The sequence below is a fragment of the Podarcis bocagei genome, assembly GCF_964188305.1.
Source record: "Podarcis bocagei genome assembly, chromosome: 17".
NCBI lineage: Eukaryota > Metazoa > Chordata > Lepidosauria > Squamata > Lacertidae > Podarcis > Podarcis bocagei.
In genome coordinates this window covers 43,166,557-43,181,421 of record NC_138143.1, presented here as the reverse complement: position 1 = coordinate 43,181,421, position 14,865 = coordinate 43,166,557, and the positions used below count along the sequence as shown (strand labels likewise).

The following is a 14,865-nucleotide window of genomic DNA, read 5'->3' as shown; positions in this document are numbered from 1 at the left end:
ATAGACTCTATGATGTCCAGAAAGTGAATACAAGTGAGAAAGGCATTACGAAGGGTGAGCTCTCTCACACAATTAAGTTACCGAGCTCAGCTCTTTTACGGAGTTCTACTGTGGGGATAGTCATCTGAGAACTGGGTCAAAATACATTCAAAAAAACTTACTGGAGTCCCTACAAATACCCTGCCTCGTTAATAGGAGGGGTCTTTCACTCTCTTCCAGAGCTATGGGACAATATTTCTTACCAATTAGACTTATTAGTTGTTTGTTACCTGTGGAGACACAGGGAAGAAAAGCCATTTGGCTCAAGCCACACCAAGAGCATCCAAAGATCTCCAAGGAGAGTTGCATACTCTCTTTTTGCAGTCAGCAAATGGGAAGCAGACTAGTGACCTAAAATGATCTAAATCCATCCCCTTTTCAAATTCCTAACTAATTATCTGATTTTTATTTTATCTGTCCTAAATGTGAAACAGGGGTGCAAGATCTACTACCATTAATATATAAGAGAGAAATGAAAGAGGTAGATATACAATAAGCTTGTTTAAGTTTTACTCAAATCCATAATTGCAGCTTCTGAACTCTATGGAACAATTCCATCCTGATATTTAAATTTATATTTTATTTGTATTTATATTATATTTATATTGTATTTAAATCCTGATATTTGAATTTAAATTTCACCTACTAATGGGTGGCTTCAATTATCCTCACATAGGGGATAATTCCAGGCATGATGAAGAGGTAAAATGTTTAAATATCATTAAAAACTGTGCCATAGATTAGCTGGTCATGGAACCAACCAGAGGGACGTCAGCCCTGAACTTAAGTGGCACGCAGACACACAGAAGCTAGTGCAAGCTGTGACCACAGTACAAACAAATTCAACATATATGTAAGTGGACAACTGCCAAGAAAATCAAACACAGTCACGTTTAACTCCAGAAATGGAAACTTCCTCTTTTAGCAAAAAGAAATTTAAGCAGACAACAAAGGATACATAAATAAAATAAAAGACTGAGCAGTACGTTGCTAAAAATGGAATAAACAACGACAAAAATCTTTAAATACATGAGTAGCAGGAGACTGGCCAGGGAGCCGGTTGGATCATTGGATGAAAAGAGTTAAAGTTGTGCAAAAGGAGGAGAAGCAGACTGAGAAGAAACTGAATGACTTATCTGCATCTGTCTTTACAATGGAAGATAAAGGGTGAATCCATACACCTGAACTTTTAAAGAAACTGAGGAACTGAGGCAAATTGTAGAGACAAGAGACAAAGTTCTTGCACTTCTGGCCAATGAGCCAAACCATTTCCTCCAAACCAGGCTGTAATGGTTCTAGGGGTTGCTCGTGCGTAAGCCTGTGCCAACACCGGGCTGGGATGCCTGAGTGAACCTTTCCTGTCCGGACAGCCATTCACCCGTGGCTGACTCAATCGCTGGCAGAATCCGTCAGTGGGCGTTGCTTAAACTTCTTCCAGCAAAGAAGCTCTTTGTTGCCCAGTCTCCTCCTACTCTCCCTGCGCAGAAGCCTTCTGCGCAAGGAGGGAGTAGGCAGCGGAGGACCCATGCTCTCCTCGCTGGTCCCCGGCAAGGAGTCATGTGACCGCCTCGCTAATTCCCCCATCCTCCCCCCTTCTCCACTGGAGCTACGCTGATTCCCTTCCCCAGAAGATGGGCTGCCTCTCCCACTCCCGGGACGCTCTCTGGGATCCCTCTGGAGCTTGCTCTCTCCCTCCGTCACTGATGGCAGTTCCCTGACACAGGCATACCAGTTGAACAGCTAATGCCACTGGGTGACGGGCAGGATTCAATTCTGCTGAGTGCTGCTTTGCCGGCATGTTCCCTGTGGGCAAAATGTTGGCAAAGAAGAGCCTTTCCCCCAAACCCGTGAGTCAACCTGACTAACAGGTGGGTGGTACCAAACATCTGTCAAAGTTAGCCGGGGGAAGAGAACTATCTGGCCTGCTGAGCCAAAAGGGCTCCCCATGCCTCTTCTGGGCCTCACTGACAAAGCAAAAACCATCATCACCTATTGCCTTGTCAAGTCTTGTGCTGACGTCTTGCCTGCGGGTTTCCCACAAGCCTCTGTTTGGCCATGATGAGAAGAGGACACTGGACTGGATGAGCCCTTGGCCTGATCCAGCAGATGCTCTTCTTGTATCACCAAGTCCAGGTGGCATCTACCTGAGAGCATTTAAACTCAAATGTGGAATCGCTTATCTGACATTATCTGACATTCAGAAGACACCTGAAGGGAAGTTTTTAGCGTGTGACATTTTAATGTATTTTTTCTCTTTGTTGGAAGCCGCCCAGAGTGGCTGGGGAAACCCAGACAGATGGCGTATCATCATCATCATCATCATCATCTTGCTTTACCTTTTTTTATTAACATAAAACAAACAAGAGGTGGGTCCTTCTGCATTATCATTACATTACACCACATTTCTAATATAACAGCTTTGTTTTATTACTGGAATGGCTCATAAGAAGGGGACAATAGAACAGAGTATGTTACAATAAAAAGATCTATGGATTTTGCTGGTTTTTAATCTAACTCTTTCTGTTCTACTATCTATACATAATCCACACCCTTTAAACACACTGAGGATCGGGGGGGTGGGGGGGGTGGCAGCAGTGTCTTTCTCCAGTTTGTTCACCTCTATTAGACTACTTACTAAATTTGAAGAAATTTTATTACATCTGGGTCATTGGGGCAGAGGACTGGAATCTGCTCTTTATAAGGAACTGCCCAGGGAAAAGGTGAAGGCTATGAAGCCTCAGTCATAGCAGACAGGAAGGCCACAGTGAGGAGTATGCATTATTATTATTATTACTATTATTATTATTATTATTATTAATCCAGCTTCTGAACTAAGAACAGTGTACTGTAAGAGTTACAGGCAACAGTAACTCTAATGGTGTGCTATTAAAAACGCAAGTGCTAAAGATATTTCAATTAATTTATTGTCCAAACACAGGCCAGGACATGTCAAGCAGAAGCTATTCATTAGAACAGAATCAACAAAGCTATTCCTGCTCAATATCTAAAACAGTCCTTGTCGTTCTTGGTTTTTTTTATCAGTACTTCCAAGATATTGCAAGAATCAGCCTTTCTAGTTTTTTGGCACTTTGCTATATAAGCTGGAAACCCATTGGAGATGGCAAATGGAAGCCATTTTGGCATATGGGTTGCATACCTATGTAAGTAATAAAATTGTAAGAATGTCATCATGCTGCAGTTCATGGGGCCACCACTGGGTAGTGCTGCAAACTACAGCATGTTGACCAACTAGGCCAGTGGTGTCGAAGCTTTTTTCAAAGAGGGCCAGATTTGATGAAGTGAAGGGCCGTGAAGGCCGACCGAAGGGCCGACCAAAGTTGTTAACGTTCTTTATTATTTTACCCCAGGAAAAACTGCCACAGGGGCCGGATTAAACCGACTGACTGGACGAATTAGGCCCCCGAAACTGACTTTGGACATGCCTGAGCTAGACTCTCAAAGCTACTGGGCCATCACAGCAGCTCAGGGGTAGAGGAGGAGGAAGATAGAGGCAGGACATTCCTGGCCCAGGCCAATGAGTGTATCGGCATGCCAGGCAAGTAGACTGGCTAAGCCAGCCTTCAGCTTCACAACTGCAGCAGACTGAGATGGAAAAGGGAGAGCAGCCCTGCACCGCTCCTTTCAGATTGGAGTTTGAAAGAATCAGTGTTGGGCTTAATTTTCCAGCCTTCCCATACACCCTTTGCTGCTGCCACTGCTTGCAAAATTAAGGGGAACAAAGGAGATAAAGTCTCCTCTTCCCTCCCCAACATGGCTGCCGCCACCACAGCTGTTGCTGTGATAAAGAGAAGTTTGTATTTTAAAATGCAGCAAGGGGGGGGCTACATAAAAGTTTGGTAAGGCGTATAGGAAGGGGGAAAGGAGTTGGCAGGTGGGAGATGGGCTGGAAAGCAGGGGTAGTAACCCCTAGCAACCTAACAGAATCACAGAATTGTAGAGTTGGAAAGGACCAGAAGGGTCATCTAGCCCAACCGTCTGCATAAATAAAAACATATAAGTATCATCTGTACCCTCACCATGTGCAATACCCTTGAAAAAGGTATTCCATGAAATCTCATGTAGATATGACAGCATGTCTAAATCAACCCTCACTTAGACAAGCCTACACTTCAAGAACAGGGCAGTCGTATGGCACATCTGAGCTTCCCCTTTGCAGTAGCAGCACGCTCCCCAACAAAGTGTCTCCACTGCAAAGGAGCTCTCCAAAGCAACACTGCACAATGTGCAAGAGGCCGCCATTAGAAAGAAACAAAGGGCATTAGCAGACCCATTTCTACCAGCAAACATCTAAACCTGGTTGGGGCCCTCTGTCTGATGTAACAACCAAGCAACCAACCATCTAGGTTATCATTTCATTTTACCTACCTTCACAAATATCATCGGGAGTGTCTGCTTGGCCCGACTATAATGCCTGGCAACTCTGTATACTGTTTCAGGAACATAGTCCAGAACCAAATTAAGGTATACCTCATCTTTCTAGAAATGGGAAAAAGACAGGGATGAAAGAAGGAAGGTTATATGAAACCAGAAGTATGGTATTTTTTATGGCGCTTTTTACAGGAGGGATACAATATTTTTTTTAACACAATCTTGTTTACATCCATAGACCATATACCAGTAAATGCATTAACTTTTGTAGCACAACCATGTCTGTAGATGCCATATCATGCGGATTACGGTACATTTTTTCAGTGCGAATGAGGCCAGGCAAGTAACAGGATTACTTTGACCCATATTTCAACCCCTTGAAAAAGGTATTCATCTGTTTAAAAGGATTTAAGTATTTAAAACATATGCAAGTATATGGTGACATGGTTATCTTCAAGTACTAGTAACAGATTGAAGGGCAGGCTTTCTGGACGATGTGTTTATGAGAACTAGGTACCATGAAGCATGGCATGGGAAGACTGGAAAGAAGAAACCAATAAATTTAGAAACTGCAAAATGTATCCTAAATGAGGCATGTGGTTATAACAGTTCCTTCCCAATGAGTGCCATTTGCAATTATATTTTGCACATTTGAGATTTTACAGGGTACAGTTAAAATACTGCCTCTGTAGGCATATGCGTTCCAAATGATCAGCATGTAGTAGCAGGTGGCAGGGTGGGGCACTGGTGTTCTAGCCTCCGATGTCACTGTTGCATACTGGGAGGGCAAGAGGGAGGGGACAGGCAGCGGCAAAGATGGCGTGGAGCAAAAGCACTGGCAGAAGTGGTGGGTTGCCTTTGCTGGACGTGTCTTGCTCCCACCCACCCACCGCGTCCCAGTAGGCAGCAATGATGTGAGCAACCTGCTACATGCTACAGCTCTTGACCAGTCTCTCTAACCAATTATTCATCTGATTTAGCTTCTCTCTCTCTATCTTTTTCTTAGTAAAGGTAATGGGACCCCTGACCATTAGGTCCAGTCATGGCCGAATCTGGGGTTGCGGCGCTCATCTCGCTTTATTGGCCGAGGGAGCCGACGTACAGCTTCTGGGTCATGTGGCCAGCAGGACTAAGCCGCTTCTGGCGAACCAGAGCAGCGCCGGAAATGGTTTACCTTCCCGCCGGAACGGGACCTATTTATCTACTTGCACGTTGACGTGCTTTCGAACTCCTAGGTTGGCAGGAGCAGGGACCGAGCAACGAGAGCTCACCCCGTCGCAGAGATTCAAACCGCCGACCTTCTGATCGGCAAGTCCTAGGCTCTGTGGTTTAATCCACAGCACCACCCGCGTCCCCATCTTTCTCTTACTTTCTTTATAAAACATTCTATTAATGTGGTCTCCCTGTCCAGAAGAGGGTGCTGATGATGCCAGCTCAACTGAGCTCCACAGCCAAAAGCTAGCAAGTTCTCATGCATCCCATTTCTCCCCCTGTAAAGTTCTCATTAAATTACTCCTCCTTGCCACTGTTTGTTCACTCATCCACCTTCTGACTTTGAGGGCTACTTTTGTAGGATGGTGACAAGAATGAGGAGGAGGAGCAGGATGCACAACTGCCTGAAGTTTGCCAGCAACTGCTGATTCCACTACTCAGCTGCTACCATCTCACAAACCCAAATGATTTGCTTCCTGCACACCTCTCAAAACGTACCTTCTCTCCACTGGAGTAAAAGAAATAGCGCAATCTGACAATGTTACAATGATCGAGCTTTCTCATGATTTGAAGCTCTCGATTCTGAAAGAGAGAATAATATTTGGCAGGTATTACAAAGGCACACAACCTATTATTAATCTTTGCATTAATTTATTTATGTACTGCTCAATTGTCAAAATGGCTTCTAAATGGTTTGCAAGTATACAGCCCAATATAAAAATATATTATTAATATTAACAGTAATATAATTTTATCAAAACATTCAGAATGATACATTTTAAGACAATTAAAATAGTGTAACAGTTAAAACAGAAATTACAACAAATAGATCAAGCTAGGAATTGAGGGTAATGCCTCTCTAAACAGGTGGGTCTTCACGAGCCAGCAGTATGCCAGTGAAGCTCCTCATATTTCAGCAGGGAGATTAATTTCATACATAAGAGTTTAAACTCATTTGTTTTGTTATAAATTACCTCTCATTACAAAATCAATCGTTTATTAACAATATTTATATACTTCCCAATAACCAAGTTTTTATGGACAGTTTACTGTAAAAACTGAAAACTTCAAAAAGTAAAATATAAACATGAAAAATGAGACAGAACCAAACAGAATATTACATTAGTGCAAAGAATTTTAAACACACTAAAATAATTAAGACTAAATGGTCTGGGGAACTAAAATGGTATTTCTCTGGCACTGAACAGACCCCCCAAGTAAGTGTCAAGTGATCGTATCTGATGAAGGCATTCCACAACTGGGGTGTGACTACTAAAAAGGAATTCTTTCTAGTAACTGCCCACTGCACTCCATTTGTCAAACTACGTTAGTATGTGGAAGGCATGAGGACAGGATTCAAGAACATTTCAGCATAGCTAACCTATATTTTGCTTTTCAGAAAGCTTATGGATCTTAGACAGTGTGACACACCATTGTGCATAATTCATGTAATTTTGCACTTTAATTCACTACACAAGTAAGGCTACACCTGAAACTAGCATTGACTCTGGGACAGTAAAACTCAGTCTACAGTCTCTGTCATTGTCTAGTTCAGGGCTCTACCACTGTGGGGGGCCTGAGAGCACATTTGAAAATCTAAGGAAAGTTCACAACAGTCAAGCACCAATTTTACAGAAAAGACTGGTGTACTCAGGGACCCCCTACCACCATCACAGAAAAAAATACAACAGGCCAAATCCACAGAACAAGCAAACAACCCCAACCAAAACACACAAATACAATTTAAAAACTGAAGGGGCACAAGGCTTTGGTGGGCACCATGATACCTTTGAGTATCTATCTAGGGACCCCAGTTTTAGTTTGGGGGCAGATAGGCAAGTTAAAGCTATTCCTAAAACCTTAAAGCCCAGCATTAGAGGACTCTCTCCTGCTCCAAAGCAATATCCTTACTTCCAAATTCAAAAGCAAAAAGGTGTCTCTTGACATAAACAGATTACTCGTTACCGTATTTTTCGCCCCATAGGGCGCACCAGCCCATAGGGCACACCTAGTTTTTTGGGGGGGAAATAAAGAGAAAAAAATTATTTCCCCCGACCCCAGCCCCCAGAACAGGCTGCTCTCCGCAAGCCGTGGGAGCCCGGTGGGAAGTCGTGCAGCTCTCCCACGGCTTGCGGAGAGTTGCGCGACTTTGCGCCGGGCTCCCATGGCTTGTGGATAGATTCCTGAAGCCTGGAGAACGAGAGGGGTCGGTGCGCACCGATGCCTCTTGCTCTCCAGGCTTCAGCGAAAGCCTTCATTTGCCCCATAGGATACACACACATTTCCCCTTCATTTTTGGAGGGGGGAAAGTGCGTCCTATGGGGCGAAAAATACGGTACTTATTTTTCAGGCTGTTTCTCTGCACCAGCTCATCCTTCAATTTCAGAGACCTATTACTCTCTCTCAGCCCATTTAAACTAGTTATAGCTAATTAACATTTCAGATGGTTAAAAAATAAGTAACTTCACAAAGCCCACTTCCAGGAACAACCTGGACCTGAGCAAAAGTATCAATCAGAAGAGCATTCCACACTACCTCCATTTCTATAAAATATTCATATGTGTTTGGTAGACAATCAAATGGACACAACTAGGTCAATTCCAACTAAAGCAAGCTGGTTCCTCAATATCTTCTTGGTACTCCATGCAACAACACATTTACTTGAGTCTGCATGTACGCTGGTCATCAGATGAAACTTTTGGAACCCATATTAGAGAGCCAGAATAGTAAAATAGCTATTAGAATGTTCATTTGGGCCTCAGGAGAACCTAGGTTCAAATCCCTGCTTGAAGGTAGCTCAGTAGCCTTGAACAAGTCATTATCATGCAGATTAGCCTACTTCATATGGCTGTACAAGGATAAAATGAGAATAATTCCATGTATCCCACTTCCCTGATCTCTTTCAACAAATAATTTTCAAATCCACTTCAGGGCCAAATTACACGTAACATTAATTGCATCTTTCTATCTAGCCTACAGGATTGGTTTTTTAAATGCAAACTTCAAAGCCAAGGAAGGCTGATAATTAACAGGATCAGAGCAGAAACCAATAAGGGATTTCCTCCTCTGTTGCAGTTCCAAAGAAAACATCTCTCCTGAACCCTGTACCGTATTTTTCACTCCATAAGACACACCTGACCATAAGACGTACCTAGTTTTTAGAGGAGGAAAACAAGAAAAAAAATATTCTGAGTGAAAAGTGGATGTATGATTTTTGTGGTTCATGCTGTGGCCGCTGACATGATATGTGATCTGATGGTGAATTTGGGGTAACCCAATGCAAAAATCCTGAAGATCCATGTGGATCCGTGCTTTGTAACCACATTTTTGCACCACTGCGGCCCCATGAAACAGTGGATGCATGTTTTTTTTTTTTGGTGCAGGCTGTAGCCATGGACATGCTATGTGATCTGATAGTGAATTTGGGGTGACCCAATGCAAAAATCCTGAGGATCCACGAGCTTTTACCTCCCCCCTCCCAGGCAGCCTCCTTTATTGCTAGCGTCCCTTATCTCCCCTCTGATGGCTTGCCGATCAGCTGCTCAGTGGCTTCGTTTCAACAACCCCTTCCCTCTTGTTTGCCTTAGCATCTCTTCCTTAGCTGGAGCAGTTTTTTGCTCCTCCTTTTCTTCTAATTTATCTCCTCATTGCTTGTTTTAGTATTCCTGTCTCCTCTCCTTGCAAGTTCGAGGTCTTTACCTCCCCCCCCCCGCAGCCTCCTTTACCCGCAGCCTTATCTCCCTCCCGATTGCTTGTCGATCAGCTGCTCAGCAGCTTCCTTTCAACACCACCTTCCCTCTTTCAAAAAAAAAAAGCACGATCTGCTTTTCGCCCCTGGGCAATGCGGCTCCAGGGAACACGCATTCGCTCCATAAGACGCACAGACATTTCCCCTTACTTTTTAGGAGGAAAAAAGTGTGTCTTATGGAGCGAAAAATATGGTATTTGCTTTGGAGGTTGTTGGGTCAAGCAAGGAGAGGAGGCGGACCTCAAAACCCTCCACAATAAAACCCTACACCACCCCACAATAAAATACAAAACAGTCTTTTCTAGCTTGGAGTTAATTTTAATTTTGATTGCTCATATTACATCGCAGAGCCTGATTCCCTCCCACTGAATCTTTGTGTCCCTCCTTTACTTCAGGAAGTGACCAAGACTCTTCCAGATCCCGCACACCAATGAAGATTATTTTCTAATAAGTGAAGGGTTAAGGACATAGTGAATCCCAAACTTTGGTCTCCTGTTTGTAGGTGTATGAGTTGTCCAGGTCCTTACTTCTGTCACTCAGGGTGCCTGGGGAAAGCACTGAGTTGTAAGCTAAAGCCCAGGTTCCCTTTGTCCCTTCGCGCTCTTTTGGCCAGTTAATAGCTGGTTCTGATCCATTTCTAAGGACCAGGTGAGCTATAAGGGGTCAGGAACTTTGACTGAAACCACCATATTTTTCTTGCCCCTTCCCTGTGCAGCAGTATCACCAGAAATTTAAATGCCTCCATGTTGCTTCACTCTGCCTCATAGGGTTCATCCCTGTTATTGACTTGGATGGAGGCTGATCTGCTCAGCAGAGGTGTACTGCACCAGCAGTTGAGTGACTCAGCTGCTTCTATGTAAAGCCAGATCCTCATCTATCCCTGGGAAGCAGTGACAGGGGTAAATCTCCCACTGGCTCAATGTATTATTACTTGGTAGTTGGTCTGAAGGCTGGTATAAGGAACTGGCATAGTTAGGGAGCTGTTGAGTCCTTTGGCCACTGCTGATCAGAGATGCTTGAGCAATCTCCAGTTTCTCGATGGGAGAAGTGTCTGGTGGCAACAGATAAAAAGACTGGGCACAAAAGAATCACATTCTGCTGGTTCATCCAGACACCCTCCCAGCAAGAAATAGACTGCCCCAGGGGAAATCTCCAACTACCCATGGGTGAACATGCCTAAAGGAAGCAGTGCAACCTTAATATATCTGAATAATTTGAAGTTTTAAAAATGAAATGACTAAGAAAGTAGTTTTCTTTCCACCTGATTATTGAGATGTCATCACATCACTACAAGGTCAAAAGAAATGCATTACAGTTCAAAGGCAGAATTTCCAGCTTCCTTCCTATATATCCTGCACAAAAATACCATCATAAGACTACAGTGTCAATGCTCACAATATACTCCCTAGGGAAACATCATTCATCAAGGACTGACTCATAAGAACAGAATAAATAGTATCATGAATGTTCTTGACTTTTCTTACTTCTTACCTTAAACCTCTTGTCTTGCAGAACTTTCTTAATGGCAACCAGTTCTCCTGAATCACAGAGTTTGGCTTGATATACAACACCAAAAGATCCATTTCCAATCACTTTGGTGTCTGTGTAACTAACTTCTTGAGGCCTGTCTGGACCCTGTCCAGGAGTTGCTACCACTGTGGTCACTTTGCTGCCATCTTTGTCTCCTGGAATATACAAAAAGTGAGACAGTTAATATGGAAAAATCTATTACAAAAGAAAATATCACACAAGGTATATGTCCATATAGAAAACTGTGTTATGAGAGATAGCTTTTAAATAGGCATTTCCTTATAAAAAAGAGTATTCCCAACTACTTATTTGTTCCACTATATATATATTTTATTTCTGCAGTTTCCTATTTTCATAAGATGGAGAAATATAAGCTGACATATTTATTATTGCTTATACTGTTCCAATGAATATGGATCTACTGATTCTACTGAAACTACTGCAATAAATCTTGAGTATCTGGCTAAAACCTGTAAAGTGCTATTCAGGTGCTATTCAGGTGAGACGGCCAGTGAACTTCCTGATAAAAAAGGACATTGCTGTGCAAAGTCAGAGATCTGGGACACATGATGCCCACTGTAACACATTTCTACTTTTCTGCAGATAAAAGCATTCCTATCCAGTTCTCCTTTTAGCTTCTTCTCTCTGAAGACTTTGAAGATTTGGCATTCAGGTTATCAGTAGCATCAGGGTTAAGAACACAAAAAGATAAAAGTTCTTACATTATACTTGGCAGAATATCAGTAAGATTTGAGCTCCCTTATTGTTTTTCAGTGTTAGTTACAATAGAGTATATTGGTCAACTATGAAAATAACCTGAACTCAACTGGGTTGCTTCTTTGAGAAACGTATTCTTCTAAATATGCAAAGCACTGAAAAATACTATAATAAAATCAATACTGAAAGGTTAACATTGCAGAAGCACTCAAACAGAAACTGGTCCTTTTTTTGTTTTCAGTTTTACAATTACACCATTTTCCATTCTTATACAGTAGTTCTTTTCGACTTCCCACTCAGCATTCCATGACAGTTCTTTTTAATTCTTGCTCAGCTGCATATGCATCAATTCTTTCATCTTATTTTCCACACTTTAGTATATTTTATATTGTCTCCTGTTGGTCACAAAGTATCCCCTACCTGGAATTTATATTTGAGGACATTTTTTGTAAATATTCCCCTAGATATTCTCACTCACTCCTCATCTTTTTGTCATCTTGATTTCTTATTTTGGATGTCATACTGGGAAGCTCTGCATATTCAGTTAATTTATTTAGCCATTGTTCTTTCCCTGGGGTCTCTCTTTGTTTCCAATATCTTGCATATACTATCGTCACAGCTGTTGCTGCATATAGAAATAGGCTGTGAGCTTTCTTTGGTAACTCATTCCCAAGTGTGCCTAGAAGGAGTGCTTCCGGTTTCTTGGGAAATGGGAATTTAAATATATTTTCAACTCGTTGTACACCATCTCCCAAAATTCCTTTGCTCATTTACATTTCCACCATAAATGAATAAATGTACCCTCTACTTCTAGACATTTCCAGCATAGTTTTGAGCTTCTTTTATACATTTTAGTCAGTTTGATTGGTGTCAGTACCATCTATATTGCATTTTTTAAGCATATTTTCTTTTATATGATCATGCAGAGTTCATTATTGAATTCCATATTTTTCCCCACTCAGCAATTTCAATAAAATGCCTAATATCAATAGCCCATTTTGTTCTTGCCTCCTTTATAAGTTCATCTTTAGTCTCCCATTCTAGCAATAGTTTATATATTTTCGAGATTTTTTTTTGTTAGACCCTAAAATCGCTTTTTCAAATTCTGATTCTTCTTGTACAAATCCTGTTTATCTTTTTTAAACATCTGCTTTGTTTGGAAGTACTGAAACCAGTCAAGTATCCAATTTTGACACCTCCTCCCTATCTCTTAGTTTTATGTTGCCATTTTATATTCCATGAGGTCTTTGTCCTTTTCCCAGATCCTATCCATATTTATCCTTTTTACTGCAACCACTTTCACCAACCAGGAGTGTTACTTTCTAAAATATATTTATGCCTCATCCAGACCTTAGAGAGACACCTGATTTTAAAATCCCTTGTGTACCCTAGTTTTCTTATACCAGAGATATACACATGCCACCCATAGATCAGATCAGCAGCTTCTAAATCCAGTATATTTACACCGTTCAATTTGATCCACTCTTTCATCCATCTTAAACAGGTTGCTTCATAATCTAATTTCAAATCTGGGAAAGCAAACCCACCTCATGTTTTTCATCTGTTAGTATTTTATATTTAATCTTTGTTTTTTTCTTTTGCCATAGGAAGTTTAGTATGTCTTTTTTCCATTGTGTAAAGCAATTGGAGTTAGATATTACCGGTAATGATTGAAATAAAAATATCATTTTGGGGAGAACATTCATTTTCATTACAGATATTCTATCCAAAAATGACAGATTCATTTGCTCCCATTTTTTAAAGTCTTTTTTAATTTCGGTCCACACACTTTTATAGTTATCTTGAAATAAGTTCAGATTTTTAGATGCAATCCAAACTCCTAAGTATTTAATTTTCTTTTCCTCTTTATTTCCTAAGTCATTTCCCAATTCTCTCTTTATCTGGTTATTTATTATCTTTATTAATACAGTATAAAGCTAAGGTTCACTAGAAATGAAGTTCATCCACCTGGTAAATAAGGGATATCCATGTTAATTGTGTTTTTATTTTTATAGACTTGTTATAATTTCTATTATATCAAAAGTCTGGAATGTATTACTGATGTCTCTGGCCACTTTTTTATGTCTCTTGACCTGTTTTCTAAGATAACCTTGTTCTATGCTTGATTTTGTATTAAAAAATCTACATTTTAAAAAGCAGACAAAGATGGTGGACACGTTGCGACCTAATAAAGCATAAAATCAACAATATGCATACAGTATACGTACAAAATATCCATTCCTCATACATTCAAATAAAAATGTTTATAATTCACTAATCACTCATCTCCGGCCCTGCTCCGTCCAGACCCGCTGGTCCTGGAAACAAGGAGAAACTGTATTATGAAAGAGTCCTGAGTATCTGTTTCTTAAAAGACACTTAATGCAACATTCAGATCAAGTTTTGACTGAGGAAGGAGCATATTATTGTTTGGTGCGGTGTGAAAATAGCAAAAAACTAATCTAGAGTTTCCTTGCCCCCAACTACTCATAACTGATGTGATAGTTTGTCCACAATGGTTACATCCCATACATTGTGATACAACAGTGGCAAGTCCAGGCATTCCATATTTCCATATTCTTCTGTTTTTGAACTATCGCTAGGATGCTATTAGAAATATTGTTGTTGTTGATGTTTAGTCATTTAGTCATGTCCGACTCTTCGTGACCCCCTGGACCAGAGCACGCCAGGCCCTCCTGTCTTCCACTGCCTCCCCCAGTTTGGTCAGACTCATGTTTGTAGCTTCGAGAACACTGTCCCACCATCTCGTCCTCTGTCGTCCCCTTCTCCTTGTGCCCTCCATCTTTCCCAGCATCAGGGTCTTTTCCAGGGAGTCTTCTCTTCTCATGAGGTGGCCAAAGTCTTGGAGCCTCAGCTTCAGGATCTGTCCTTCCAGTGAGCACTCAGGGCTGATTTCCTTCAGAATGGAGAGGTTGGATCTTCTTGCAGTCCATGGGACTCTCAAGAGTCTCCTCCAGCACCAGAATTCAAAAGCATCAATTCTTCGGCGATCAGCCTTCTTGATGGTCCAGCTCTCACTTCCATACATCACTACTGGGAAAACCATGGCTTTAACTATACGGACCTTTGTTGGCAAGGTGATGTCTCTGCTTTTTAAGACACTGTCTAGGTTTGCCATCGCCTTTCTCCCAAGGAGCAGGCGTCTTTTAATTTCGCTGCTGCTGTCACCATCTGCAGTGATCATGGAGCCCAAGAAAGTAAAATCTCTC

General features: G+C 41.6%; 1 protein-coding gene across 2 annotated transcripts in view; it reads right to left on the bottom strand.

The window, feature by feature from the left end:
- The window catches only part of GSK3B (glycogen synthase kinase 3 beta), a 64,237-nt gene that overhangs the window by 31,730 nt on the left and 17,642 nt on the right, over window positions 1–14,865 (bottom strand). For both annotated transcript variants that reach the window (XM_081176702.1, XM_081176703.1), the window contains exons 2-4: window positions 10,880–11,073; window positions 6,139–6,222; window positions 4,426–4,536 (exon numbers count right to left, since the gene is read on the bottom strand). In XM_081176702.1, coding sequence (XP_081032828.1) covers window positions 4,426–4,536; window positions 6,139–6,222; window positions 10,880–11,073 — 389 coding nt within the window. The remainder of the gene's footprint in view (window positions 1–4,425; window positions 4,537–6,138; window positions 6,223–10,879; window positions 11,074–14,865) is intronic.